At 53.6% G+C, this 27,195-nt stretch overlaps 7 protein-coding genes across 7 annotated transcripts; 5 read left to right on the top strand and 2 right to left on the bottom strand.

Annotated features, from left to right (window-relative positions):
* Nucleotides 1-8,541: 8,541 nt before the first annotated feature.
* On the top strand, nt 8,542-10,568 carry CMQ_7443 (arginyl-tRNA synthetase; the record flags this gene model as incomplete). Its single annotated transcript, XM_014314448.1, has 2 exons — nt 8,542-8,814; nt 8,940-10,568. 2 exons carry the CDS (start codon nt 8,542-8,544, stop codon nt 10,566-10,568), a joined length of 1,902 nt encoding a protein of 633 aa, XP_014169923.1.
* A 779-nt stretch (nt 10,569-11,347) lies between these two features.
* CMQ_7534 (histidine acid phosphatase) lies at nt 11,348-12,864 on the top strand (the record flags this gene model as incomplete). Its single annotated transcript, XM_014314539.1, has 2 exons — nt 11,348-11,981; nt 12,032-12,864. 2 exons carry the CDS (start codon nt 11,348-11,350, stop codon nt 12,862-12,864), a joined length of 1,467 nt encoding a protein of 488 aa, XP_014170014.1.
* A 227-nt stretch (nt 12,865-13,091) lies between these two features.
* CMQ_7470 (major facilitator superfamily transporter) lies at nt 13,092-15,128 on the bottom strand (the record flags this gene model as incomplete). Its single annotated transcript, XM_014314475.1, has 5 exons — nt 13,092-13,162; nt 13,220-13,393; nt 13,462-14,395; nt 14,455-14,981; nt 15,083-15,128. The coding sequence occupies 5 exons, from the start codon at nt 15,126-15,128 to the stop codon at nt 13,092-13,094; spliced, it is 1,752 nt and encodes a 583-aa protein (XP_014169950.1).
* Nucleotides 15,129-16,655: 1,527 nt separating this feature from the next.
* On the top strand, nt 16,656-17,303 carry CMQ_7252 (uncharacterized protein; the record flags this gene model as incomplete). The annotated part of the gene is made up of 2 exons (XM_014314257.1): nt 16,656-16,727; nt 16,794-17,303. 2 exons carry the CDS (start codon nt 16,656-16,658, stop codon nt 17,301-17,303), a joined length of 582 nt encoding a protein of 193 aa, XP_014169732.1.
* Nucleotides 17,304-17,643: 340 nt separating this feature from the next.
* CMQ_7239 (uncharacterized protein) lies at nt 17,644-19,443 on the bottom strand (the record flags this gene model as incomplete). The annotated part of the gene is made up of 1 exon (XM_014314244.1): nt 17,644-19,443. One exon carries the CDS (start codon nt 19,441-19,443, stop codon nt 17,644-17,646), a length of 1,800 nt encoding a protein of 599 aa, XP_014169719.1.
* Nucleotides 19,444-20,549: 1,106 nt separating this feature from the next.
* On the top strand, nt 20,550-22,975 carry CMQ_7526 (transcription factor tfiiic complex subunit; the record flags this gene model as incomplete). The annotated part of the gene is made up of 2 exons (XM_014314531.1): nt 20,550-21,903; nt 22,017-22,975. 2 exons carry the CDS (start codon nt 20,550-20,552, stop codon nt 22,973-22,975), a joined length of 2,313 nt encoding a protein of 770 aa, XP_014170006.1.
* Nucleotides 22,976-25,749: 2,774 nt separating this feature from the next.
* On the top strand, nt 25,750-26,708 carry CMQ_7513 (uncharacterized protein; the record flags this gene model as incomplete). Its single annotated transcript, XM_014314518.1, has 2 exons — nt 25,750-25,847; nt 25,904-26,708. The coding sequence occupies 2 exons, from the start codon at nt 25,750-25,752 to the stop codon at nt 26,706-26,708; spliced, it is 903 nt and encodes a 300-aa protein (XP_014169993.1).
* Between the last annotated feature and the right edge of the window lie 487 nt (nt 26,709-27,195).

Genomic DNA, 27,195 nt, shown 5'->3' with positions numbered 1-27,195 from the left:
GTAGACATCAAAAGAGTCAGGGAAGAAAGACAGATAAAAGTATAGTGATATTCGTTACCCATAGTCACTGTTTTAAAATTATAGAGCATGATGCACTTAGACTCTAAGAACCAAATTCGTTGATGACACATCAGTCATCGGCACAAATTCCTGGCTTTACGGAGTAGACATCAGGTCAATGGTGACGAGCTATGCGGTCTCGGTACGTATAGGGCACTGTGAAGATGAAAATCAAATCTAGCCTATATTAGCCCAACCCATACTTCTGTATACGATACCGCATTCTTGCCCCGCAACACGTAGAGAAGGATGTGCAGTACAAAGATTCAATCCACAAAGTGAAGCTCCTATATTCCTTCCGATTTTATTTCTCCTCGGCGCTTTTTCTCGGTGTCACCCTCCTCTGCTGTGCCTAAACCCGCTACACCGCTTATTTTTGCATCAAAGAAAAGCAGCACGGTTGGCTACTATCTCACAAGAGCGACCTGAGCGGTCTAGAGTAATCTGTCCCACGGGGTGCTACCCTAAATACGTGCATGCCCGTGATGACTCAGGCAGTGTTACCACTCCTAAAAGTGGGAAGGGGCAGGGAACGTGCCGGCATCGACAGCAAATCAAAGGATGCCTACAACATTGAGTTTTTACTATAGTTGTTTACAGTGGGCACCGGCTTTCTGCTAGCAGTCAAGTTGACAAGATGTCTTAATGCGACCAAGGCATTTGTGGACGAGTGTGTGAGGCGGTTTGGCACGCCATTGTGGTGAATTTGACGGTCACCTTTCGCCTGAATGGAGTTCAATAGCCCAATAGTATTATTTAGGTAATTCGCTGACAGAAAGGAAATTTGAGCCGCTAGGTACGACACGGCAGAAGAGCTTCTTTGAGCCATGTGTAAGCCTATTCAAGTCATGGGGCATCAAGGACAAAATCCTTCGTATGTACGCACGTATAGGTAGTGATTCTTTGTGATTACTGCTTTGTGAAACTTCTACGAGGCCAATTATTACTTCTAGAAACGGAGACCTACGTATTATAACGTTACCTACATTACCTACTATGTAACTTACATCTAAGTAAGAAACGCCTGACTAAAAAAGGCTAAAAAGTGCATTGCTACAAGTACTGGAACCGTGACACTTTCTGAACCTTTCCCCGTACTATCTAAGATGGCAGTAGGTATTCTAGCCGCATATACGTGAAGAAGAAAAGGAACGCAATAGCTGCAAATTGACTTGATAAGTCAACTTTTCACGTAGATGACGACGTAAATCATGGAACTGTACTGGATGCAAAATACGGAATAATGAGTTATAACCAGAAGTACGAGCACAGGGTAGGCTGCAGCCGCCTGTTTCAGACATAGTATGGACGGCGTTTGTGCGAGCTGTAGCAATACCGTATGCTTTAGATATAACGAGAAGGCACACACAGTGCTGTTCCTTTCCCTTTTTTTTCCGAGCCCCTCTCCTGTGACAGAGGCTCTACGTCATACACGCAGTGCGCCGGATGATTGAATCTACTAAGATTGTCTATACCGTAGTAGTAAAGGTATAGACAATCACTGCTAACAAACACCATCACAAGGAGCACCAACCTCCTCTCGCCTACCACTTGTCATGCGGCACTATTAGCCGCTGTGGCTTCTACTCCGTGCACCACTAGTCTGTAGCGCGCCACTTCGTGTGCGCGCTGTATCAGTGTAAGACCTGTACGGTAATTCTTGTCGGACATACGTCCGGACTAGTTGCACGTATCGCAGTAAGCTCTAAGGCCTTTAGAAGATCTAGTAATGATATTTCGTAGGGTGATTGACTGAAGACTAGACTGTGCGCAATGTGTGCGCAGATCAGGGCTTCGTCTTATCTAGTGATTTCGGCGGCCGAGGTCAGGTGACCTCGGGAAATCCGCAATGCAACATTGGACAACGACGAAGATTTGTGTTTGACCCATGCTGTCTGTCTTGGCGGAAAAAAAATCAAGTAATTTGTAGTTAGCAACAGAATCAACCTTAGGCGAGATGAGTGTTTAGGCACACGCTGTTTGCTAAGTCATTGACTAGAACCCCTACTAAATAGAACGACGTATGTGTTGGTTGAATAATATATTGTTCAAGCATAGCTGAACAGGAGCTGTTTAATGGCATCCATCAACTTTAAGGCGTATCACTATTTTTTGCAAGACCTGACTTTCCTTCTTTGCTTTAAGATCTAGTTTAGTGTGGGGCATATAATGGCGGGAAGTACGAATACCCTTAGTAGTACGGAGTACTTGATAACAATTAAACTCATTTAGCCTTTGCTATTGTCCCTATATCCGAGACTTTGTCTAAACTGATTCCGTAATATCATCACCAGATATCCTCGGAAATTCAAACAACATCCATAAAAGCCCCATCGGCTCTCAACTTAACGTCGCTCAGATCTTCTTTTAAAAAATCCTATGGACTAAAGTAAGGTTATGCATACTTTCTTGGCGGAGGCCAGATGCGCGTGCGGGCTTTACATAGTGTCAAGCATTGGAATCCGCCACACTGTGGCCCTTCCGTCCCACTTGGCAGTACGGGCCTGTGATTGGTCAGAAGGTACAAAAGCGGGGCATTGCACTAGTATTATTACGGATCCCTAGAAGGGTCGCGATGTATTTATTTCTTCCTTAGAACACAACACTCCTTCGCCCACACTAGACCCTATTCAGCCTCCTGCTCCTCACAGTGCATCACGTTATATGACCGCCACGTATAGCCTCCTTTAACCTTCACACATAGTTAGATTGGTGAGTATCCACAACCACAAGGCGGTGTGGAGTACCCGATGTCACCTGACCTCGGCCGCCGATAAACAAAGAGAAAAAAGCAACGTTGCCCTAGTGGGTATGGCCGAATAAAACGCTGTGCGAATTGAAGTATGGAGTACGGAGTATGTACTCTAAATACAGAGTAGCTAAGTAGTAAGAAGCTAAGTAGTAAGAAGAAGCGTTTTTTTTTCTTTTTAAGGCGGTTCGTCGATTTATAGTAGGATACAAGGCTGTCAAATTATGGGTGCCCAGTGAGCGTGTGTATTGTTATGGTTAGGTACCTCCGAGCTATGCCGACTTGCATGAAATCTCATACTAAATAGCGCCCTGCGCCACACAGTACATGTATCCTCCCATCACAGGCACAATCGTGCACGCCCCTCCCATTTCTAGCCTGGTCCGTTCGGCAGAGGCGGTGGAAGCTTAAAAATACTTGTAGTGCGGGTAGCGAGAGACGCGTGTACGGAGTAAGTACGCAGTACTTCGTAGCTTTTTCGATGGTGTGTATGTACGCGAACGTATTGGGCCCACATTCTTCATACCTTCGCAATCTAATAATTTGGTGTAAACATTACTTGGATCTAAATAAACAAAGGTCGCCTCGAACACTTATATACACGGCTACCCAAACGAGGCGGGTAGTGTACTCAAATCGACATTCGTGCCCAAGTCTCTATTTAGGAATTGCTTTATACTTAGCACTCCATTTTGCACACACAAATCTTACGAAAGTGCTTTTCTTAGGCTTACTGTGCTATAAAGCCCCCGCGCGACGATGAATACAACAACCTTACATAATGTGCCGATAAATGTCGGCAATTTAAATGTCCTCAAAAGGTCTATGAAGATCAGTGCTGGGTTCTTAAAGGAGGCAAAACCTCAGGGAAAACAGTACGCCTTTTACTGGCAATGTGTATGTACGTGGAAGCTTGATACGGTATGGCTTTTGTCCGCTAAAGGGTCAAATCGTTAGTGCTATTGCGGTAATCCAGCAATATCGATTCGAACGGGATCATGTGATAGTTGTCGGCATGAACGATGCAGCTATTGTGAAGTCACGAGGATGAAAGTCAGGCCCTGCATGATTCTGGAAACCGAGAGCACCGATACCGACAGCGAGGCGGACTGAGCTACGAAAGAGTTTCTGCAGCTCTGGGTCAATCGAGGAGGAGAGCAGAAAGGCAGTGCCTATACTTCATTAACTGAAAAGAACTGTAAAAATAAGGCGGATGGATCATAATGATACTTGTATGTTAGATGCTGATAATACTGTTTTTAGCACATCTGTTTATGTACCTTACGGCTTTTAAGTCAAGAAAGGATATCAACATACTATATAAACTGTCGGTAGCCACAAAACGGCTCGTTTTAATGCCTCATACTGAAACAAACAAGGTGTATAATCACAATGGTGCTTCCTTATTTATAAATTTAGTTTAATGCTAGCTAGCTAGCGGGGCCCGGGAGAGGTTCACGGTCAGCTGACATATGTGCACGGGCGTCATTTTACCAAGGAGGCGTTTGGTCGTAATGCTACATGTAGGTCAGGTTGTATGTAAGTGCTTGTTCAAAGTTCGGTGAAGCAGCCTTGGGAGCGTCACAGGACCGCAAATATGTTCACCTTTCTGGCCACTCGCTCGATTACGTAACTTAGACGCAATCTTTTAAAAGTACACATTTGCTAACATAGTCTCATCTTTTCGCGCTGAATTATTTGAAGCCTAATTAGACTATGGCTACCCGAGATGGACACCGACAAGGCCGGGCGTGTGTCTTATTAGGCACTTTCTTTTACTCGCAGCAGAGCTTCGTCAGGTATCAAGACACAAAACCCAAAGAATTGAGCCGGTTTTAGGGCAGAAGTTTGTTCACTATTTATGCTATATTCAGGCATCGGGCTTTCTCCCTTTAAATTCAGACTGATTGTCCAATATGCCTATGCATATGAATGTTGCCTCTTATATCTGTACGTATATAAAAGGTGGCACTGTCCTGGTTTTTTTTTATCTGGTGCAGCTTCTTTTTCGAGATAACCTACTCTTCTATCCTTATTGCCTTTCTTTCTACAAACTTCCCCAAAGCTGGGGAGTGCTATTTTGAAATTGGCTATGTTCTCCTTCCCCGACCATACAAGCACACTACGATGATGTCTAAGTCGGAAGGTCGTTTAAGGCGGAGCCCTTTCGACTGGGACTGCAGAAAGCCCATGCAGATGCACGGTGCTAATGATGGCTCATATATGGAACCATGGAAAAAGGAATTCAAAGGCAAAGACGCAATTAAAACATGGAACGCCCTCGAAGATTTTTTTGGCGCTGGCAAAGGGCCAACACCCCATTGGATCTATCAAGCTAGTGAAATCAGATCCATGGTTTCTCCTAGAATACTGAAGGGTGTTTTAGACTACGAAACGGGAGACAAAGCCTTTGCAGAAGAGGTAGCCTGGGTAGACCATACCAAAGATGGTACACGGTGTGCAGAACTTGGCCTGAAGTCGGTCCAGGACCTAAACAAAGAACGTCAGAAGAGGGTCAGTGATCAGATTTATAATTTGCATTTGACAGTACCCAAATACTAACCATTACCCTCTTTAGACTCTCCCATCCTCAGACCAAGACAACAAGCAAAAGGGGGAAAAGCCGAAAGAAGGAAACACAGCGAAAGGATCGAAAGATAGCAAAGAAGGAGAACGCTATCTCATGTACGTTTCAGTTAGCAACGTTTAACTCAGACACATACGTTGACTGACTAGATGAACCGTACAAGGTACATGCCGAACCCAGGTTCTATGGCTTTCACTGCCATGATCGCCGAAACTGCGTTCTCACACACCTCGATCGTACGAGATTTTCTGTTTAAGCATTTAATAGGAAACCTGTCCTTTGGTATCGAAACGTCGGTATGCTACTTTCGGTTCCATTTTCAATTTCCTTGAGGAAAAGCTGCTCGGAGATGCCCTTGGTGGACCGCAAATCGCAAGATATCACCCTCCGTTTTACTTTCAATCTATATATATATATACTAACTGTTCCAAAGACTAATGGAAAGCACGCAATGATGGAGTTTCACCTGAGCTACTTCGAGTGGAGACAAAATGAAGACTTTCTTGTAGACATGCGTAAGAAAGCAGACGGATCTCCATTGCGAAAATCGATCAGTTTGAAAGGTCTCTACGGAGACCGAGACAGCTTGCACGAGTCACAGACATCATTTTTACTTATTGCCGAGAATGACAGGCACTGGAAAGCCTATTGTTTTAAAGACACATATTTCGACGTTCCGAGCGAAAATGACAGGGACGACGACGACGACGGCGAGGATGACGAGAACGAGAACGAGAACGAGAACGAAGAGGATGCTCTAAAAAGCGATATCAAATCCTACATGAAATACGCTATGCAGAGTGACGTTGACAGTCTACAGTTCTATGAAAAAAATGGCAGTTATAAGGATCCACTTACGGCGGGACGGATTTCTGCCGATAAGCCTCTGCTTTTGGCACGGGAGTATTTCCTAACAGCATTCTCAGCTTGGCTGGATAGAATGTGCCAATCTATGACAAGTGTGGTGTACATGATGAGAAATGTTATCCGGGGGAAAGTGGGTAGAGCTCGTATTCGCAACCTCCCTATCCCCCTTTCGTGGGAAACTGCTGACATCATAAGCAGCAGAGAGGAGGTGCTGATATCTTCGAATCCCACGGTGACTCTGTTCTGGGAGCTAAAGATGAAAATATAAGGTCCTTAAAGGAGGAGTACGAACGGGCCGAGAAAGTCAATGACATTCTAACTATGCTCATCAGCGATCTATCACGAGCAGAGAAGATGCGGTTTGTTTCTGCGTATGATTATTACTATGGCGGAAACGACGGAGAAGAGCAGCCACCCGAATCTTGTGCACGACTTTACATTCATATTGATACACAACTTCATGAATTGCGTGACATACTGCACGAGCTTCGGCACTTGAAGTCCAAACACGAGGACCAAAGGCGAAAGGTGAGAAGTGGTCCTTTGCGTGGTCGTTCTTTCAGGGTCGAAATTATAATTGCGTCTAACCTGCGACGAGAGGACAACAGTTAGAGGGCATATTACAAGTACAGAACCGCCAAGACACCAACCAAGGCATTGCCTTACAACAATGGAATATTGCCTACGTAAGTCAATTAGGGAGAAAGAAACGGGTTTCAATGCATTGACGGGGCCTTGATTATAGATACAATTATGTTCGCCTCCCTTGATAGCAACCGGATTCATGCAGGCGAAGTTCATTCCTCTGCAGCCGCCATGGCTTCAATTTCTTGTTTTGACTACTGCCGTCTGTATAGCGATGTTTTTCCTGAAGCCGCTATCAAACTACCTGCAACAAGCATCTTCGAGGGAAAAAGAAAAGCCGGCTGCGCCAAGTTCGATCTCTGCTGGTCAACCGCCAGAAGACCGCCAAGATACGCACGTTTCTCAGCTCAATTCAGTGGCGCCCCTCCTACGTATAATCGGAAGATACCTAGGAGTCCATACTGTTGACGAAACCGAAACCTTGCCACTACCTATTACGACTCCATCTCGACGTTAGACATGGTATAACTTGGAACGATGGGCCTGTCATAATCAATAACTTCTCGGTGTTTCTGTACTCTGTCTGTGGGCTTGATCTTCAGTCATCTTCTACTGTGTTTGGGATTCGGTGGTCTACTCTGTTTCATGCAACCCTCAGATTCAAAATGGCTTTTTGCTTTTAGTTGCCGATTGATGCCTGATGATTTATGAACTTTGATTTGCAAGTCGGGATTCAGAGGATCCTGCCAGACTGATAATGCAAAGAATAATAGAAGGCAGTATCGCTGTCCAATTAATAGGGAGGTAAATTGGGCTGCGTCTTCTTAGTCTTTTATTGATATTGAAAAACCAATAGCGTCGTTTACAATTCCATGTATACTCTTGCCGCTCGTGCTTGCCTTGCATTCGAATGATGCATCTCTGCACCCTGTTATATTGGGGCTGTGGCCTGCTCCCAATCATGAGACGACGCCGTCTTATCTGGTTTGGGTAGCTATGTAATAGCGGTCTGAATGCACTTGCAAGATGGGAGTTTCAGTCAATCAAAAGCTGCCACGCACGATTACCCCTCCTTTTCCAGCCTCATTTTCAAAGACAAGATGCCAAAGCCCTACCGTCGTTCTTGTCAGGAATTTGGCATATTTTGCTGCGCATATTTTAGCAGATCGGGCATCAATAGTGCTACGAGAGCTCGGAGAACCCCGAACAGTGCCATATTGGGGGGAGACAACATGGTACATTTCAGCGAGGATAGCAAGTATTGGCTATGATAAAGTAGTCGAGAGACCCCATCGCTAGCCCGAAGAATGAGACTTTTAACAACATATTGAGCCTCACTCCTACCCATCGGGTGCCCGGTCCCGTGTCAGAAGCCCGATGGCCATGTTCTAGCCGCTTCATTTGGGAGGACATACTTTCCTTGTACATGATACTCATGCTTTTCTCTCGTATATCTCGTCAGCAATCAGATGAGCCTTACGGGACGTGCCAAGCAATTCGGACTACAACCCCTCCTCTGACTTCTGAGGTCTTGATTTCTTCCCGACTTTCTAGAGGCTCTTCCTTTATCACCCCAAACTAACTTCTGATAGTGCAAACCGTTCCCCGTCTTTTGTGTGTTCCATTCTCACATCCTCCCTTATCCCTCCTTAGATTTCTCTCTTCGCTTCAGCCCCCCGTCCGTTATAGCACAATGGCGACTATCGCCAACTTGGAGGGTCTTCTGGCCGGAATCGGACTAGAGACTCCAGTGCCGCAGTACCAGGCGGCTGACATACTCGCCAAGCCAATCGACATTTACCGCAGCTACCTGGCAGCATTTCTCTCATCTGCCCTCACTCTAGACGCTGCTATGGTCTACGAAGCAATCAATGTGACGAGTGACGTCTCTAGGAGTGATCTTGATGTGGTCATACCTCGCCTAAAGCTTGAGACCGCAGATGTTAGGCGGGATCTACGTTCTGTCGTAAGTAAACCCGTTGCGAATATGTCCTCTGGAAGATACAAATGCTGACAAGACAGCATTCCCCACCCCTATTCGAACCTCTTTTTTTCGAAGGTGTACGCGTTCATTTCCCCTACTCATCTAAGAACCTACCTCGCTTGTTGCTGCCCTACATCAGCAGCCGTGGCGCTTCGTACGGCCAAGAGACCTCACATGGACTGAAAGATCCGTTGGCGCCCGAGAAAGGTCGGAAGAAAGTCGTGGTGGAATTCTCATCACCGAGTGTTTCCATCGATTTCAACGATACCCATCTGCGTAGCACAATCGTCGGCTCTTTCGTTGCCAACCTGTACGAGTGTATGGGATGGGATGTTGTTCGGCTCAATTACCTCGGCGACTGGGGCAAGCCAATCGGCCTGCTTGCTGTGGGGTGGCAGCGCTATGGCTCAGAGGATGCACTGAAGGAGGATCCTATCGGCCACTTGTTCGACGTATGTTCCAAAATCAGTGAGGATTTTAAGCCGGAGCAGCAGGCAAGCAAGAAGGCCAAGGAAGACGGCTTAGACACGGCCGGGATCGAGGGCCAAGGAATCTATGCTGAGCGCGATGCCTTCTTCAAAATGATGGAAGAGGGAGATGAAGAGGCCCTGGCTCTGTGGAAGCAATTCCGCGATATTACCATCAGCGACCTTGAGAGCGCCTACAAGCGGATGGGCGTTCGCTTCGATGAGTATGTGGGTGAATCGCAAGTGAAGCCGGAGACCATGGCCGAGGTGGAAGCTGTCCTGAAGGAGAAGGGGGTGCTTGAAGAGAGCAATGGGTCCTGGATCATTGACTTTCCCAAGCACGGCGGCAAGAAGGGGCTGGGCATTGCCATTATTCGCGGGCGGACGGGCTCGTCGACGTATCTGCTGCGCGACATTGCGGCGGTGATCGACCGAGAGCGTGCCTACGGCTTCGACAAGATGCTGTACGTCGTCTCGATCCGACAGGAGACGCACTTTTCCAAGATCTTTACCGCCCTGGATCTCATGGGCCGTTCCGACCTGCTGGACAAGCTTCAGCATGTCAGCATTGGACGGATCCAGGGTATTTCTGAGCGGATCAAGGATGCCCACACTCTGGGTGCGATTCTTGATCAGAGCGCCCAGCTTATACGCGATGCCATGGCCACTGGGAAAGAGACAAGCCACGGGGGCGAGTCTGGTACGCCGCCGGCAGAGGAAGTCGTTGCCGCTGTTGCTGTTGGTGACAGCATAACAGTCGGTGCCCTGTTCGGCCAAGATATGGCGCACAAGCGCATCAGCAGCTCCGTCTTCGATGTCAGGCGGATGGCGTCTCTGGACGGAAACACGGGACAGGGGCTGCAGGCCAGTCACACGCAACTCGCGCTCGTCATTAGGAAGCTAAAAGAGCAGATAGCCGGCACGCCCGAGACTGATCAAGCTCCACCGGAATACGACTCCCTGCAGAAAAATGAGGCGGTGGATCTCTTGCGTCTGATGGCGCAGTATCCGGACGTGACCACTTCGGCGTTTCGCTCGCTGGAGCCACATGCAATACTGTCATATCTGTACCGCCTTAATGATGCCATACACTCTTGCATCAATCCATCGGATGGAGAAGAGGAAGGTGGAGATGCACCGACAGAGGCGGCCAGCACTGTGGAGCCGGAGTCAGTGGGAGAACAGAAGGCGTTTCTGTCATTGTATGAAAATGCGTGTCAGGTGCTCGAGAACGGGCTACAGCTGTTGAGCATACCTACCGTGGCGTGATGTCGTTGATTCATTTGTTTCCGTGCCGTGTTTGTTTCTGTTTACGCGCTCGCAGTTTCTGTCATGATGCTTCCGGTTTTCTAATCAGATGACTGTTTTATTAGTAATTGTCTGATGAGTCTTGAGCTCCGACTGATATCCTCAATCAGCAAGAGCTTGAGCTCGTGCCGCTTACAAGTAGCGTGAAGCCTAGGCCAGGGATTTGGTGATATGCGGGAAGGATCTGACTATGTGTTCGTTGGTCCCACTAGGACTTTCTGAGCAATGGCTGCACAGCGTTCTGCCAGAGCGGTCAACAGAGCCGTGCGAACAGCTCATTCTGGGCCGATAAGATAGGCATATGCAGACTCGATTTTGCGCATTTTGGTCCAAACCCCTCTCCTTTCTGTTCCCGAACGGGGACTAGACCACAGTGTGCAGCCGGTGGCGCGACATCCGCCAATATTGCTACTCTGCCGCACCAGAGACGAGATACGGGTCAGACAGGAGCGGGAGAGGGTGTCGAACTGCTCCGCGGCAGCTCTGTCATGGCATTGGCATTTCCGAGGAAGGAAGGTGGCTGCTAGTTCTGCCGTTATATATCGCATCTGCCCCTCTTTGTTGATCGGAGCTCTTATCTCTACGAAAACTTTTCTCTTTCTCCACCACGTGCCAGCTGGATTGTGCGTGAAAGGGCAATCTTTGTTTGCATAGCTGTTGTTGGGGCTGTTCCTTGCCATTGCACTCGAACCTCCAGCCTTCCCGCCTTGAGTCTGCGCATCCACACACCTACCGTCCCCATGGCTCGATCTCTCTTTGGCGCAGCCGTGACGGCACTGCTGCTGGCGCCGGCTGCCGGCGAGTCGGTGCTGGGCATCTACGTATTCCACCGGCACGGCGACCGGACGACCAAGTCGTGGCCGCCGACGGCACTGACGGCCCTGGGCGCCGACCAGCTCTACCTCTCGGGCGACTACTTCCGCGATCGGTACGTGAGCAGCAACGCAACCAGTCCCGTGGTGACGATCTCGTCGGACCTCGTCAAGCTGTCGCAGATCAGCGTGACGTCGCCGGCCGACAACGTGCTGCAGGCATCGGCAGGCTTCTTCGCCCAGGCGCTCTTCCCGGCCGCCGGCTCGTCGTCCCAGCAGACGCTCGCCAACGGCACCGTGACCGAGAACCCGCTCGGCGGCTACCAGTTCGTGCCCGTCAACACCGTGGCCACGGCCGCCTCCAGCACCGGCAGCGAGGACAACGGCTGGCTCCAGGGCAGCAGCGGCTGCGGCAATGCCGTCGTCAGCAGCAACAACTACTTCTACAGCCAGGACTACCTCGAGACGCTCAACAGCACCGCCGCCTTCTACCAGGACCTGCTGCCGGCTATCAACGGCACGTTTACGGCGCAAAAGGCTACGTTCAAGAATGCCTACACGAGTGAGTGGACTTCTCTCTTCTCTCCTCTTCCTCTGATACTAACTCCCCAGTCTTTGACTACATCCACGTTTCAGAGATCCACAACGCCACCATCTCGAGCTCTGACGTCCTCACCGACGACGTCCTCGCCCAGGTTTACACCCGCGCCAACCAGCACGAATGGGGCCTCGCCTACAACGCCAGCGAGCCCATCCGTGCCATCTCCGGCGCCGTGCTGGCTGCCCAGGCTCTCAGCGCCCTCAATACCACCGTGCTGGCCAAGCCGACCGCCTCGTCCGTCTCGCGCCTCAACTTCCAGTTCGGCGCCTACGGCACCTTTATGAGCCTCTTTGGCCTTATGGACATGCCGGCCGCCAGCCCGCTCTTCTACGGCATCGTCGACTACGCGTCTGCCGCTGTCTTTGAGATCGTCACCAACGCTTCCGTCACCGATGCTGCCGCCATCGATCCCAGTGAGATTTCCGTGCGCTTCCTCGTCGCCAACGGCTCTGCGCCTCTCGTCGGTGGCCTGACCGCCTACCCCATGTTTGGCACCGAGGACGAGCTGATGCCGTGGGCCAACTTCTCCGCCGCCATGGCTAACATTGCCGTCGGTGACACCACCACGTGGTGCCAAGTCTGCGGCAACACCACCGGCATCTGCAGCCCCATACTCCTCGGCACCGCCTCCGACTCGGACAACAGCTCCAGCGCCAGCAGCTCCAGCTCCAGCGCCAGCAGCTCCAGCTCCAGCCACCACCACCACGCCGTCTCCCGGCCCGTCGCCGGCGTCATCGGCGCCGTCGTCACCCTGGCCGTCGTCTTCTGTTTCGAGGCTCTCGTCATGGCCGTTGCCGGTCTGCGCCTCGTCAAGAAGGGCGCCGCCGTACCCAAGGCAAATTAGTAGGGCCCGGAGTGTTTGGAAACTGCAGATACCAGCCATGTCAATGGCTTCCGTTAAGGATATTGTAATTGATTATGTAATGAAGTTAATATTGCCCTTTTGCCTCCCAAATCTGGATATATAACAAGAAAGAACCACCCGCACGTATTTGCTTCCATTCTAAGACATCAAGAGGAACTTGTCGAAAAATTAATAGTGGTTAGCAAGGAAAAGAGAGATCGTCCCGACTATCGGAGCCCGAACATCTTCAACAGGTCGTGACGGTGGAAAAAGCTTCGGTTGCGTTTGCCAAACACGTCTGAATGAATTAGCAATGCAAGTCTCCGTACCGGGCAACACGGAAGCCAGTACTCACACATCGGAATGGCTAACAGACAGATGACCAGCTGTACGCTTCCCAGGGCGTTGAACACCGGCCGGCCACGAGAACCGTTCTCCTCCAGCCAATCGTAGGCCTTGTACGTTAGGCCGTAGCTAAAGAAGTTCTTGAAGATGATGAGACACGTGAAGCCCTCAATGGCAAGATCACCTGGTTAACGGGTTAGCCAGGAGCATCGAAGAGGGGAAGTGCAAGCAGATTCAGGATCAGGAACGTACGGTATGCATCAACAATGTACAGACTGCTGGCGACGGCACCGATGATCATGCCGCAGACCTCGAAGCCGAAGAAGACGAGCGGCACCGACCAGTGGTACTTGAGCTTCATCATGCCGTCAATGGTGATGCCGAAGCCGTACAGCCCCATGACGCCAAAGACGAGCTGCGGGATGACGAGCACGAGGCGGAACTCGGGCTCGTAGATTCCCTTGTTGCGCCGAGTCAAGAACTTGGCGCTCCAGTCAGCCAGCAAGCCGGCGATGATGAAGCCCAGGACGGCGCCCAGAAAGGCGCCCGTGTACGCGTAGCCGGTCTTGACCTCGTCCCACCACAGAGGATATCCGAGGAAGAACTGGGCCATGATGACGCCGATAAAGACGGTCCAGCCGATGAGCGTGCCCTGCGTCAGGCTGGCCCAGAGAAAGGCCGGCTGCAGGAAGAGTGGAAACGGTCGTAGCAGCAGCTTGATAAAGTTCTCGTCCGACTTGCGCCCGTCAAAGGGAGCCAGGTTCTGCAGCCAGGTCTTCTTGGCCGGGATGGCACCGCTGCGGCCAGCCGTCGCCTCTGCTGCTGCCTTTTCTTCGTCGTTGCCAGACGAGTCGCACGGGTCAGATGGGTCGATCTCGTCCTTGTTTGCGCCATCAGCCATCGCCATAGCCGCAGCACCGTCTGCGTCGACTTGGACCACGCGCGAAGCGTCTGCGCCAATGACATCGGTGTCGGCCGTGTCGGTGTTGAGGGCGGCGTCACGGTTGAAAGCCGTCTCAGGGCAGAAGAGGATGATGGCCGGCAGACAGGCGCCGCAGAAGATGGCGACCAGGTAAAAGGTCCACCACCAATAGATTGTGTGGGTGATCTTGCCGACGAGAATCGGGGTAAAAAAGGAGCCCCCAAAGACGGCGAGATTGGTAAAGGCCATCCGTTTTCCGCGTTGCTGTGAGCATGTCAGTGGAAGAGAGGTAGGGAAGAGTCAGACGGGCAGACACAACGTACATGGACAAAGTACAGGTCGCCGACAGACGCATTGACGAGCGCCTCGAACGGGGCAGCACCGACGCCTTGGATGATGCGCGCCCACAGCATGCTGGTGTAGTTGCGGTTGACGGAGCCGGCCCAGACGCTGCTGGCGATGAGGAGGCAGATGCCGAAGATGAAGGCATGGCGCTTGCCCCAGATGCGGCTCGAGGGCACGAAAAAGGTGCCGGCAAAGCCGACGCCGAGGAGGAAGTAGCCGGTCAACAGGGCGACCTTAGTGAAGTCGACCTCGAACCAGAGCGAGAGCGTGATGGTGTTGGCGGCCAGGATCGGACCGAGGGCGGTGGCAAAGATGGCGGAGACCGAGAGGATGAAGCAGATGAGGTCGCGACGCCAGAGCGGCCAGTTCAGCGGGTCATTCGGGTCGTCCGACGGCTGCGGGATCAAGATGATGGGCACGCCGCCGCTGTAGTCGCACTTGAGACCAGGTGCGCCGTCGTGGGCGATCTGGGGCCGCTGAGGGTCGTCAAAGTAACGGGTGGTGCCTGTTGAGGGTCAGCGGGAGGGGGGTAGGTGGTGTTCAGGTGGTGTGCAGGATCGCTGTGCATGTGCATCGTCAAATTGGCTCCTCGACCAATTCACATACCGGGAACGTGGCTCATGACCCGGTCTTCGAGAATGCCCAGACCCATGGTGAATTGGACTGGGAGATTGCTCTCGGACGACGGGTGTTTCTGGCTTTCTGTTTTGTCTGCTGTCGGTCTTGCCTGGCGATGCCCAGAATTAGGTGGAAATGCACAATCAATCGGTGGATGCAGAACGACCAGGAACACGATGAGATCAGTCACAGATGATTAAGCGACACCAGCAACAGTGTGCCAACTGCCAGGTCTGATAATCAATGGCCCGTGCGAGGGAAATGGCAGGACTTGGCCAGGAAGAGGAAAGAAAAGGACGACCGGGGCCAAGAATAACAGCCAACAGGCGTCCTGTCGGGATGAAGGAGAAGGCCGAAAGGCAGTCGACCGAAAAAGACGGCGAAGACAGGAGATGGATCTGGGTCCCAACAAAGAAGGCAGCAGCATCAGGGCCAGTACGAGTACGAGCGACTACGGAGCACGTCGTAACACGCGTCTGGGAGGAAGGAAGGATCTGGTCAGTGGTGGAGGCAGCAGCCATATTGCTCGAAACTTGTTACTGTAAGCGGTTTAGCGGTCACATATGGTTGTTTACTAGTGCTGTCAGGGAGAGGCGAGTGCAACAGTTGCCGTCCTTTTTGTCCTTTTTCCTCAGGCATTATCATGCTGCGGGTACGAGGTCGTCATGGTCAGTCAATCACTACGTGAAACTTGTCGTTTGTGGTTGCATCTTGCTCTACCATGTAAGATTCTTACACAATTGTATGCACCTCTTCATTTCGAGACCCACTGCAAGGTACGAGTACGGTTGGGACCGTGTGACTGGATTTGTGTCCGTGCTCAACCGAATAAATCTACATGCCAAGATCCACGAAGTCTACAAACCCGATCCTGCGGGTACGGAGTACTGGCTGAGTACGACGTATGGTCGCTGGCTGTCACGGCAGGATCGAAGGATTTCGGCTTGTTTACAAGCCTGCAGGCTATGCTCCCGTGGGTACGAGTACAGGTGCAGAAGCCGATCTAATTAGCGATGACAGGGAGGCCCAAGCCACGCAAGAATGGGCTAACAACGGCGGTGGGCCCACCGGTTGGTGGGAACGTCTGCTCGACCGCCAGAAAATCAGGAACAGCCAAGCAAGCAGACGCGTCGGTTCCAACGTTCTCTGCCCAGTTGGGAAGGAGCAATGCATTGGCCTCGTGGGATGAGTAGGACTGCGACTCCTTCCGCAATGCGACGGGCGTCAAGTAAGATACGAGCAGAGAGCTCCTAGTGCAAATCTCCTCGTCACTCCTTCGTACAGAGTACTCCGTTCTTAGCCCTACTTTTATTGCTCGTACTTTGCTAGCAAGGGTCCACTCCACACCCAAAGTCTAAACTAAGCTTCTTATGTTTGTCTCGTTTCTGTCGTCTTCCCTAGCCAGACCACTATCTCCTTTCTGCTACAGATGGAGTAATAATAATGTAATAATAATACGCCCTTCCCTTTGATCCTCTGCTCGCGTCTTACACCTCACACCTCTCATCTCTCTCTCTCGTTCGTTCTCTCCCATTCTTCCATCCACGCCCACGTCCTCACGATGAAGTATCTTGCCGCCCTCTTCTTTGCCGGCCTTGCTGTCGCCCAGCTCGGCTCGCTGCCGACTTGCGCTGTAAGCCCAATGTCTCGCCGCGCTCCGTCGTCCTTCCAACGCTGACTCTGTCGACCCTCTTTTTAGCAAAGCTGCGCCAGCAAGTACCTCGCCGGCGGCATCGGCAACTGCGGCACCGATCCCAAGTGCATCTGCGAAGACTCGGATTTTATCAGCGGCATCGCCTGCTGTCTGGCTGAGCCCGGTGGCTGCGACACGGCCGATCAGTCCTCGGCCGTCGCCTACGCCTCGCAAATCTGCGCCGCCCAGGGCGTCACCGTCCCTTCGGCCGTCAGCTGCACGTCCTCCCTTTCCAGCTCCGGCACCGCTGCTTCGGCTGCTACTGCTACCGCCACCGTCTCCTCCAGCACCGCTGCGACCACCGCCGCCACCGTCGCGTCCACCAGCGCAGCCACCACCGGTGCCAAGACCTCGACCAGCTCGACGGCCAAGTCGGCCAGCTCCACCAAGTCGGCCACTGCCTCGACCGCTTCGGTTGCCACCACCGCGGCCAGCTCGGCCAACTGGGCACCGCAGCAGTCGGCCGCCCTGGGCGGCGTCATCGGCGGTCTCGCCGCCGCTCTAGCCCTGCTGTAAGCTGGTGTGGAGTCTGGAGAGACAGGGCAGCATTAGTTGCGGGGTCAACGGCTATTAGGTCGGCCTTGCCGCTGAACCGTGTGCTGGGACGGTCTGTGGAATATTCGTGCTTCTATGTACGTGACCGCAATCTACGCTGCTTTCTTCTGGCGTTTGCGTTGCGCATGTACAGAGCACAGATTTTGGGAGAAACTGCTTGCCACTTAGAAACGGTGAATGTCATCATAATGTCTAGTATAGTTTAGCGTTTTTATTTTGAATACGAATAGAAACTGCTGGCTACCCTTGCAGACCCAAAAATGGCAATCAGATCGAGGAGACACTTGCATCCTGTCGGGACTCAGTCTATCGAAAAGCCATTTCCCTTCATCAGGACCTGAACGTCGGCCAGCTCGGTTGCAGTCACGTGATATCGCGGCGTTGGAGCTCCAGTCTCGTATAGGCTGTGCGGCACAAACTGGGCCCTTGGTAGAAGAGTGAATTCTTTTTCGGCATACGAAGCCCAGAACTTTTCCATGGCCTGCCGATTGATGCGACTGCAGATCTGTGGAATGGTCTTGTATCCCCGGCGGTTTCCTGCAGGCCGCTGGCGTGTCTGCTGAACCACTGCCTGCTCCTTGTGGGTGAAGATGGTCTGGAGGAACTTGTTGACAGCCATCAGATGGTGCTTGTCGATGGCCACGCCAGGACTCTCGTGAAAGACGTAAAACGACCCGCAGCAGGACGGGTGGTGGATGGTGGTCAGCATGTCCGAGCCGAAGTCGGGTGGCCGCACGTGGCGTACAACGGTCGACTGGAAGGCGTTGGTCTTGGTATCGAGGACGCTCTGTACCTGTTCCCAGTCGACGGCGCCGATGGAAAAGAGAAAGGTGCCCAGCTCGTTGTACGCCGGATGGGCGGCATTGGGAGGTGTATCGGCCGTGACGTCCCACTGGATGGCAGCCACCTCCGCGGGCGCATTGTCCCGTGGCATGCAGAAGTGGCTCCCGAGAACGCCGACGAAGCGGTCGCCATTGGGATCGAGAATATCGTCGTCGTCCATGCGCGCGTCCGGCCAGGCGATCCGGACGACCCAGGGCAGACCGAGCGCGACGGTATAGGGTGAGACGTGGTGGAGCAGCGACTCGGAGCGGCGGTCTGTGGCGATCAGCACTCTCTCGACGGCCGGAATGTCCCACATCATCTGGTGGCCGGAGCAGTTGACCTTGAGGGCCGGTATGAGCGGCGACTTGGCCATGGCCACGCGCGCGTCCTCGACGCTGACCTGCATGTCGTCGTTGAGCACGCAGAGAACGACGACAGTCCAGTCGTACATGGAGATATCCTGCACGAGGCCGAGCACCTTCTTGGACGCTTCCTTCCGGTCGAAGAGGCGAGCCGGCGCCTCCGGTTCCGCCTCCGGTTTCTCGGCGGCTCGGGCGAAGAGGTCCTCGTTCAGGCGGATGGCCCGGGTCGAGAGCGAGACCAGGAGGAGGATGCCGCGATGCGTGTACAGACGGCCGGGACCGGCCAGGGTGCAGAGCGGGATGTTGGGCTTGCCCTGGAACCGGTCCTGGCAGTTGCGGATGGCGACGGTCATGTGGCCGGGCAGCGTCTTGAGCCCGACGCCGTCCGTGTTCAGGCGGCCGGCGGTCTCGATGTCGGGACGGTCTGCCACAAAGAGACGGAGGTTCTTGAGGCTGCTGCCGAGGATGCCGGCCAGCTGAGATGTGCAGAGCTGGCCGCAGCCGGTCGTGCGCAGCCACACAAACTCGGCCTGTGCGTTCTCAGGACGAAGCACAATGGCCCGGCGGTGCATGGCCGACGGTCGCCGGCCCAGACCGAAACGGCCGGCCGCCTTGGCGCACAGGTGCTGGTGGAAGCGCGTGTCCTTGTCGCGGCAGCCGGCTGAGCAGTATTGGGCCTCGTGGCAACCATCACAGACGGTGGCGGGCTGCGGGCTGGCACAGTAGTTGCAGCGGGCTGTCACCACCAGCTCAGCGCTGTCGGACGATGCCAGGATCCGGGGCACGATCTGGGAACTGCCCAGGATGGAGCACCGATCGTCGCCGTGGTCCTTGAGGGTCATGATGCGAATGTGCGTGCTCAGGCGCTTCAGCCTGCGCGGCAGGTTCTTGTAGGCGGTGCCCCGATAACGCATTCTGGGCAGATGTTCTTGTGCTTCCGTCTCTTTGGTTGTTTTCCTATCGCCTTGTTCGTTGCGAAAGGCTAAAGGTTGGGAAGACCAGACAGAGGAGCAGTTTTTTCAGCTGTAGAAAAATAGCATTGGAACAGGCAGGAAAGAGACACTGGCATTTTTGCACACCTGCTTTTATACAGCGGGTATTGGTTTAGGCCGAATAGAAGCACCGCTTGCCCATCTGTACATCGGGCCGATCAAGCACCTTGTGAGAAGGAGCTCAGGCGGCGTGTCACTGCTTTATCCCCCAAGATGCAGAATCTGCTTCAGACTGGAACTCAGCTGCCGAGAACGAAGAAAAAAGCAGGTGAAAATACCCAGAGCAGAAGCACTACCCTTTATAGTTGCATTAGTAAGCATCGTCTGAAGGAGATCGTCAGATTATAGTAGTTTGATAATAGCCTACAGCAAGGAGACAAGTTGAGTTGTAGCTACAAGGAAAGCGATGTGCATCCATTGATAGCAGACAGTTTATCTACAGCTTAACAAGTGCATCCACAATAATTAGGACAGTAGAAACACCGGACTCGTTATGATAGGCTCGAAAAGACAAATGCATTCTTCCTTAAGTCTCGTATGCATGGTCACATGATACAACCATATGGGCAGGCTTGCTTGCTCATCTCGAAGTCAAGAGCATCATGCAGAAAACGTCTGCAAGTCACATGTGCAACGAGTACTGATCTTTGCAATTGAAAAGCCTGCAATGTGAGTCTGAGCTTAGACTTCTCAACGTCTTCAGTTTTACTCTCTTCTCAGATGCGGACCTGTTTTTTTTTTTTTTTACTCATGGCAGCACACCACTAAGTTAATCACCGGCTTCCAGCCCCAACATTCCCTCATCTCGTTCTTGTACACGTCTGCACACTCTGCATCCCCAAAGTATAATTCAGATGGTCTCGTCAATCGTATTGATCCAGTTATGAGTGTTTCAAGGATGGTGGACTAATGTTGAAACGTTGGAATGGCCGCGGCGACTTTGTGGAGGGGCAAGGCTCGCTTTCGTTTGCTCTCCAAAAATTCCGACCGCTAGCTCGCGACAGCTCAACAAACTGGCCCGAAAAACCATGCCGCGACCGCAGCGCAGCCGTGCGGCGGCATTGAAATCGAGGCAGCTGGCGAAACGAGGCGCTGAGGCTGTTGCAGGACTCGGAGCAGACGAAGTAGCTGGGGGAAGCTCAGACGACAGCTACGACGACGCGAGCCACGGCTCGGTCGAGAGCAGCGACGGCAGCCATTCGGACGCGGTCGCAGGGCCATCGCCTGCAGGCAGAGGAGGACGTGTGCGCCAGCGCGACCGACGAGGCCGAGGTGCAGAGGGCGCTGAGGGTGCGTCCGAGTCTGGGCCAACGCGATCAGAGCCAGCAGCAGCAGCAGCACAAGCACCAGCACCACCGGACGTCTACAAGATCGCTGCCTATCCGCAGGATAGCCGACGGACGCGACTATACGCGGGACCGCTGAAGAAATGGGACCGGTACCGATCGCTGATCGAGATCCTGTACGGACCCGACCCCGAGGCGATTGGCATCGTCGACAGCCTGCGCCACCACTGGATCGGCTATCCGGTGCTGCCGAGGAAGACGTCGTATCAGGATAGCGGAGAGGGCGAGACGGGCGACGACGACGACGGCGACGACGACGATGGCGATGGCCAGCCTAGGAATTCGCTTGGGGGGATGCAACCGAGTCCGTGGGTGTCGGACAGCTTCGAGGCCGACCAGGCGGCGGCGTTCCATAGCTGGTACGCCGAGCCGGACAATCAGCAGCAGCAGCAGCAGCAGCAGCAGCAGACGATAGCCCTGAGTGCCGAGACGGCGCAGCAGTATCTCTCATTGGCGGCGGCCGGCGAGCTGATCGCATTTCTGGGGCCGACATCGCGACAGCAAGTCGTCCAGTTTCGGCCGGGCAGCTGCGTGGCGCTGCAGGAGAGCGGTTACCCCGATGGGGGAGGAGAAGGAGGTGATGGAGGTGAAACAGACGGGAAAACGGCCGGCTGGATGCTCGATGCGGGTGGCATCGTCGTGGCCACGGCCTGGGCACCGCTCACCGGCCGCGTCGACCAGCTGCTGGCCGTGGCTGCTGTTCCGCACGGCGACCAGGAGCCGGCTGGCAGCGGGCTATCTGCAACTGTCCCCGACAGCGGCAACCAACAAAAACAGGGCAGCATCCAGCTCTGGCGGGTGGCGCTCGACGCAGCGTCGGCCAAGATGAGCAGACGGCGGCCACGTGACCCGGTCCTGGAGCGGGTGCTCCTATTTGAGTGGGGCCGGCCAAAGCGGATGCAGTGGTGTCCGGTGGCGCTGGGGACGTCGGCCACGTGCGGGCTGCTGGCAGTGCTGACGGGCGACGGGATGGTGCGGGTGGTGGAGGTGAAGCGAGGGAGTGGAGGAGGTGAAGGCGGAAGTGAGGCGGCGTATGGTGAGTTCTGTTTGTTCCTGTCTTTGTCCGCCTTCATCTTCCTTCTTGTCTGTCCTCTTTTGTTTCCTCTCTCCTTCTATCCTTTCTTTTCTCTTATTCATCCTAACCGCCAGACTGGATCTCCCATCCGATTGCCACCCTTGGCCTCCCCGACGAATACAATGTGGCAGCCACCTGTCTCACCTGGCTGGGCCTCAACCGGCTCGTCCTCGGCCACACCGACGGCTCGCTCTCACTCTGGTCGGTGCGTCCGCGCCTGCTGCTGCAGCGTCTCCCAGTGCACGCGACCCACGTTCTCGACGTCTGCTCCGGCTACCCGTCGTATCCCTACATGGTGGCCTCTCACCCTGTTGGTGGGCTCGCCCGCCTCGTCGACCTGACCCGACCCAGCAGCGAGCACACCTTCCACCCGTCGCCCATGGTGACCTTCCAGCCGGGCTTGTTGCAGTGGTGCGACCACATGCTCGGCTTCGCTGCCGCCGCGCCGTCCAACAATCCGCGCAACGGCCGGCTCGACTTTCTGCACGTCCGCTTCTATCCCGGCTCGCGCACCTTTTTTCCCGGCCGTGGCCTCGCACCGCCCATCTGCCTCGCCGTCGGCACCTCTCATCCTTTTGCCCTCGTCGGCCGCGCCGACGGCAGTCTCTGGGCCTGCAACGTCATGCAAAAGGTCTTTCGCAACCGCGCCGACCTGTCGTACCGCCTCAAGATCGTCGACGTCGAGTTTCGCCCGCCCGCCAGCGAGTACCGCCATCCGTCCGTCCGCGGTGCCGTCCGCATCCTCCACGGCTTCGAGCCCGAACGCAACGAGCAGCCGGCCGCACAGCCGATTGCCAGCAGCAGCAGCAACGCCCCCAAGGACTACGCCAGCAGCAACAACGACAGCGACGGCGGCCCGCCTTCCAACGACGCTGGCAGCGACGCCGAGCAGGAGTCCGGCCAGGCCGTCATCCACGACCCCCTGACCCGCATCTCGGCCGTCGCCTGGAACCCCAACATCGAGTACGGCTGGTGGGCCGCCGTCGGCATGGCTTGCGGTCTCGTTCGCATCGTGGATCTAGGCGTGGACTAATGGCTGAAAAGGTAGCAAATAGCAGCGTCAGTTGTACATGATGAAATACATGAGAGCAAAGATCCTTGACTGCACTCCCCTTGTGCATTAAACGGATAAACAAAAGCCGGGCGTTGACTGCCTGGAAGCCTGGGCCTACCAGCATGCGTTTCGAGCAAGATGACGTAAGCAACCCGTTCGAACTGTTTTATTCCAAAATAGCGTCCTGGCTCCTTAGCCGAGAAGCGTACGGGGAAACCCAGAAAACTGTTGGAGCTACTCCGTACTGAGGAGGACATGACAGCGTAACTAGCTTTGTATAGCCTTCCGTAATCTTCTGTTCTTATTCAGTCGACTTCGTCACGTGGATGACAACAGTATGCCAGGCTGTGTTGTTGTATTTCACGCCGTGCTTGACACCAAGCTCAGCAGTCCATTTGAGTATAGACTCGAGCAGTAGCCCCTCGTAGTATCAGGATCGTGTTTGACCATTCTGCAAGGTAAAGAGGCAGCTGGCAATCATCAAGGCCACGAAAACACCCAACACGAGATCGTTGCTCTCCAAATGCTGTCAACGAGTTTGAGCTCGTGACGGGGAGATACTCTGGACCTGACGAGCGGATGGCGGGACCAGTACCGGTGTGCCTATCATGACTCATGTCTCCTCAAGTAGATCAATGGCTGTGTACGTGACAAGGTATGCTTGGCTGCCCAAGTATATAAATGCCCTACGATACTGAGCCTACGATATTGAACTTGCTTTCTTTACAGAAGCAAACTATACGAAATCTGTCTATCGATAAAAGACTCAACAGGACTCGGTGGTAGCGGAAATGCCACTGTCCAGCCCACTACAGCGTGTATCAGTCACGTTTTGGTAAATGCACCATCGATGATGCTTTACCGAGCTAGCACCCGGCTGGTTGAAGTGGCCAAAGTCGTCGTCGATTTTATCAACCTACGCAATTAACGCATCGTGCCGCTCGCGAAAGTCGATAGAATTCGCGCCACCGGAGACGGCGAGCTATATGCAAAAAAAAAAAAAAATATAACCCAGGATATGGCTATCAGGTTGCCTTGTTGTAAAGAGAAAGGGCGAGAGGCGAAGGTCATTAAAGGCAGGGCAAGTCTTAGCGATACACTGCTCGGACAGATGATCGCCAACGCAATCACCAGCCGTCGGGGGAAAAAAATGATCAATGTGAGTTACCTACTATTCTTTTCTTACCTACTCCATAAAATTAACAGAAGGCTAGCCCGCCGCTTTGGCCGCCGCTCCGATCTGACCAAGACGATGCTATTAAAGGATACGAAAACATATTTTCGCCCTGTTGAGCTCCTTGTGCTTGGCTTTTTGTGATACGTTGCCACCATTACCAACGATCGAGACGGTCTCGTCAGCACGCAGCCTGGAGAGCCGCTTCTAGCGTACAGAACCTCTCATAACACGGTGCAGAGTTTTCACTGCCGCAGTGCATCGCGCACTAGTTCGCAGTGCACGATATTACATGAAGCTTTTATTAGAAGATGTACTTGGACCCTCTTCATGGATACCATGCCAGTTGCAGCAGGCATGCGCAGAGTCGTTGGAATTTGTTGAGTCTACAACAACCGCAATACGAGCAATCATTGCAAACGCAGAGAGTAGGCTCCAAGCTGAAAGCGCTCTGAGCAATGACAGCAGGCACCGAAGTATGCTGCATCGGAAGTGTTCCTGTTGTTTTTCGCTGTGGCTGGCTTAGATGTCTTGGTATGCGTATTCGAAATCGGAGATATGATCTAGTGTATCTGAAGAACTTGGGCGTGTTTCTTGGTAGGCTGTAAGTTGTATTTTCTGAGTGCATGTTTCTCATGCGAGTCGTCAACGACCTATAGTTTCCTAAGAGTAAAAGTCTGCAGCGACTTTGAGAAAGCTTGACCCCCAGGTGAGGCCTTGCGCTCTAAGTCTCACGTACACATTGTCTCAGTGCGAAGCCAACTCCCGTTCGAAGATGTTGGACAACGACGGCGATCTCTAAGAGGCAATAAAACTCGGGTCAGCGTCGTATCGGTCTCTCATTTGCAAGAGGGTCTGTAAGCGATGATGGAGTCTGTAATATATGTGACCCATCAAGACCTTTGTTCTTATCAGCATCAGCCACTGTGACTATTTTTGGCTGAGGCTCAAACATGAGTGAGAAGTAGTTTCAACTTGAAGTTTTTCTCCATGATTCCATTGCTTCTGTCACCAGAGACGCATGAGTACTCGGCTTAACGAAGAGGGGTCTAAGACGGCGTTGACATTCTTCATTTGAGGCCGAGGACAGCTGAGCAGTGCGAGTGAGACAATTCTGGCCTTTTACCGGCGTGCGACCCGATGATCACAATCTGGCGAGGTCAACATCATTCACTTTACTGGCAGGTTGTGCACCTTGAGAAGTCCGAGGTGGATGCAACGGCAGTGGGGCAAGATGAGTCAGCAAGACATCACGTGACTGTATCGTGAGAGATTGTCTCGGTCGAAAGTGTCGCAATGAATGCAGAAGGAGGAATCTATACATCCAACCGACTGATCGTCATCTTTTCTTGAAAGGATTTGGTCCGACAACAAAACTTATCGTCTCTGTGGACTTGGCTTGGAAGCGACCAACTGCGGGTGATCATCAACACGCCATAGCCGTGCGGTGTCTTATCACAGCCCAAGTATCTTCCGAAGCATTTACGCGAGCGAGCGGCCATCTTCTGTCAACAGCAGGAAGCGTCGGAACTGTCAACGGCACGCGTCGTTTTTTCGCGTCCAGAATGGTCTGTAGCGCATGATGCCTCACAACGGCCGAGTCAAGTGGAGCCGACTGCGACCGGTGCAGCAAAACCCACTGGACGCATACGGACTGCCGTCCAAGGGCGAGACGAGGTGAGTGTGCGTGCGGTGCGTTGCGCGATCGGACACCCAGTCTGACCGTGGGACAGGCTGCACGACTTTAAGACGCAGGAGCTCTATTACACGAAGATCATCGAGCGGTACCTTGCCTTCTGCACCGAGGCAGACGGGCGAGAAGAGCTGCTGGCGTGGTTTGCGTCGTTTGAGCGAGCCAGCGCCAGCGCCAGCGAGAGCGCGGCGACGTCGACGACAGCCGGGCCCAAGACGGTCAGCGCGGCCAAGGACCTGTCGGACGTGCTGCTGGCGCTGCGGAAGCTGCGCGAGGCGATCGTGGCGACGAAGCGGGCCGATGACTTTTCTGTGCACGTGTACCTCTTCTGCATCCGGCAGGCGATCCTGGCACGGCAGCCCGAGGCCTACCACCCGGCCATCCTGTATCTGCTGCGCGTGATGGCACGGCAGCACCCGCTGACGCGCGTCGAGGCCCACGAGGTCACGGCCTACCTCGTGCTCGATGCCGCCTGCCGTCGCGGCGACCTGGCCGAAGCCTATCGACTGCGCAGCCAGCACCGGTTCCGCAACCGGACCGTGGACGGCGTGCTGGCGGCGCTCGCCCGCGACGACTGGCTCGCCTTCCGCCGGCTGCTTCAGAGCGTCGACGGCCACCAGGCCAAGCTGCTCGAGTGCGCCGAGCACGGCCTGCGCGTCCACACGCTCAAGTGCTTCGGCCGCGCCTATCTCCGCCTCGACGACGTCGCCTATCTCGAGTCCGTCACCGGCATGGAGTGGGCTGATCTCCAGCGCAAGTATGGCGTTGGCTGGGAGCGCGACGGGAAGGCCGTCATCATCCGCAAGGCCAAGCCAAAGACCCCGGCCACTCGGGCAGCATCGTGACGGCAGCACATCGGATCCGAGGCAAACACTCTCGTTCGGCCTCTGGCTAGACAGCAATCATAACATCTATCAACCAAGTCGCTTGTGTGCAGTCTCGGACATCAAAAGGCAGTCGGCCCGGCCTATATAATGACTGCATCCGACTACAGGTTCCGGCTGCTGCTCGGACGAGCTTCACGGGCAAACAGAGTTACGAAGTCGTATAGGCACCTTCCGTACTAACTTACACTGTGTATCAGTCTCTACATACATTAACACGTATAGACGAGAAACCTTTAATATTCACGGCTAGGCATCTTGCGGATTGCAGTGATTTTCTGACAGGCAGCTGTAGTTAAGCAGACAGCAGTTCTGCGCAGTCCATCGGACAGTGAGACAGAACGCCAAAGGGACGTCTGGAGGGCAGCCTCGTGCATTCTCTCCTGCGCCCTTTCCTCTACTCCTTGAGCCAGGGTGGTAAGCCCCCTGAACAGCAAATGTCTCAGCC

This window comes from Grosmannia clavigera (assembly GCF_000143105.1).
Source record: "Grosmannia clavigera kw1407 unplaced genomic scaffold GCSC_173, whole genome shotgun sequence".
Taxonomy (NCBI): domain Eukaryota; kingdom Fungi; phylum Ascomycota; class Sordariomycetes; order Ophiostomatales; family Ophiostomataceae; genus Leptographium; species Leptographium clavigerum.
The sequence above is the reverse complement of the archived record's forward strand: the minus strand, read 5'-3'. Positions and strand labels throughout refer to the sequence as shown.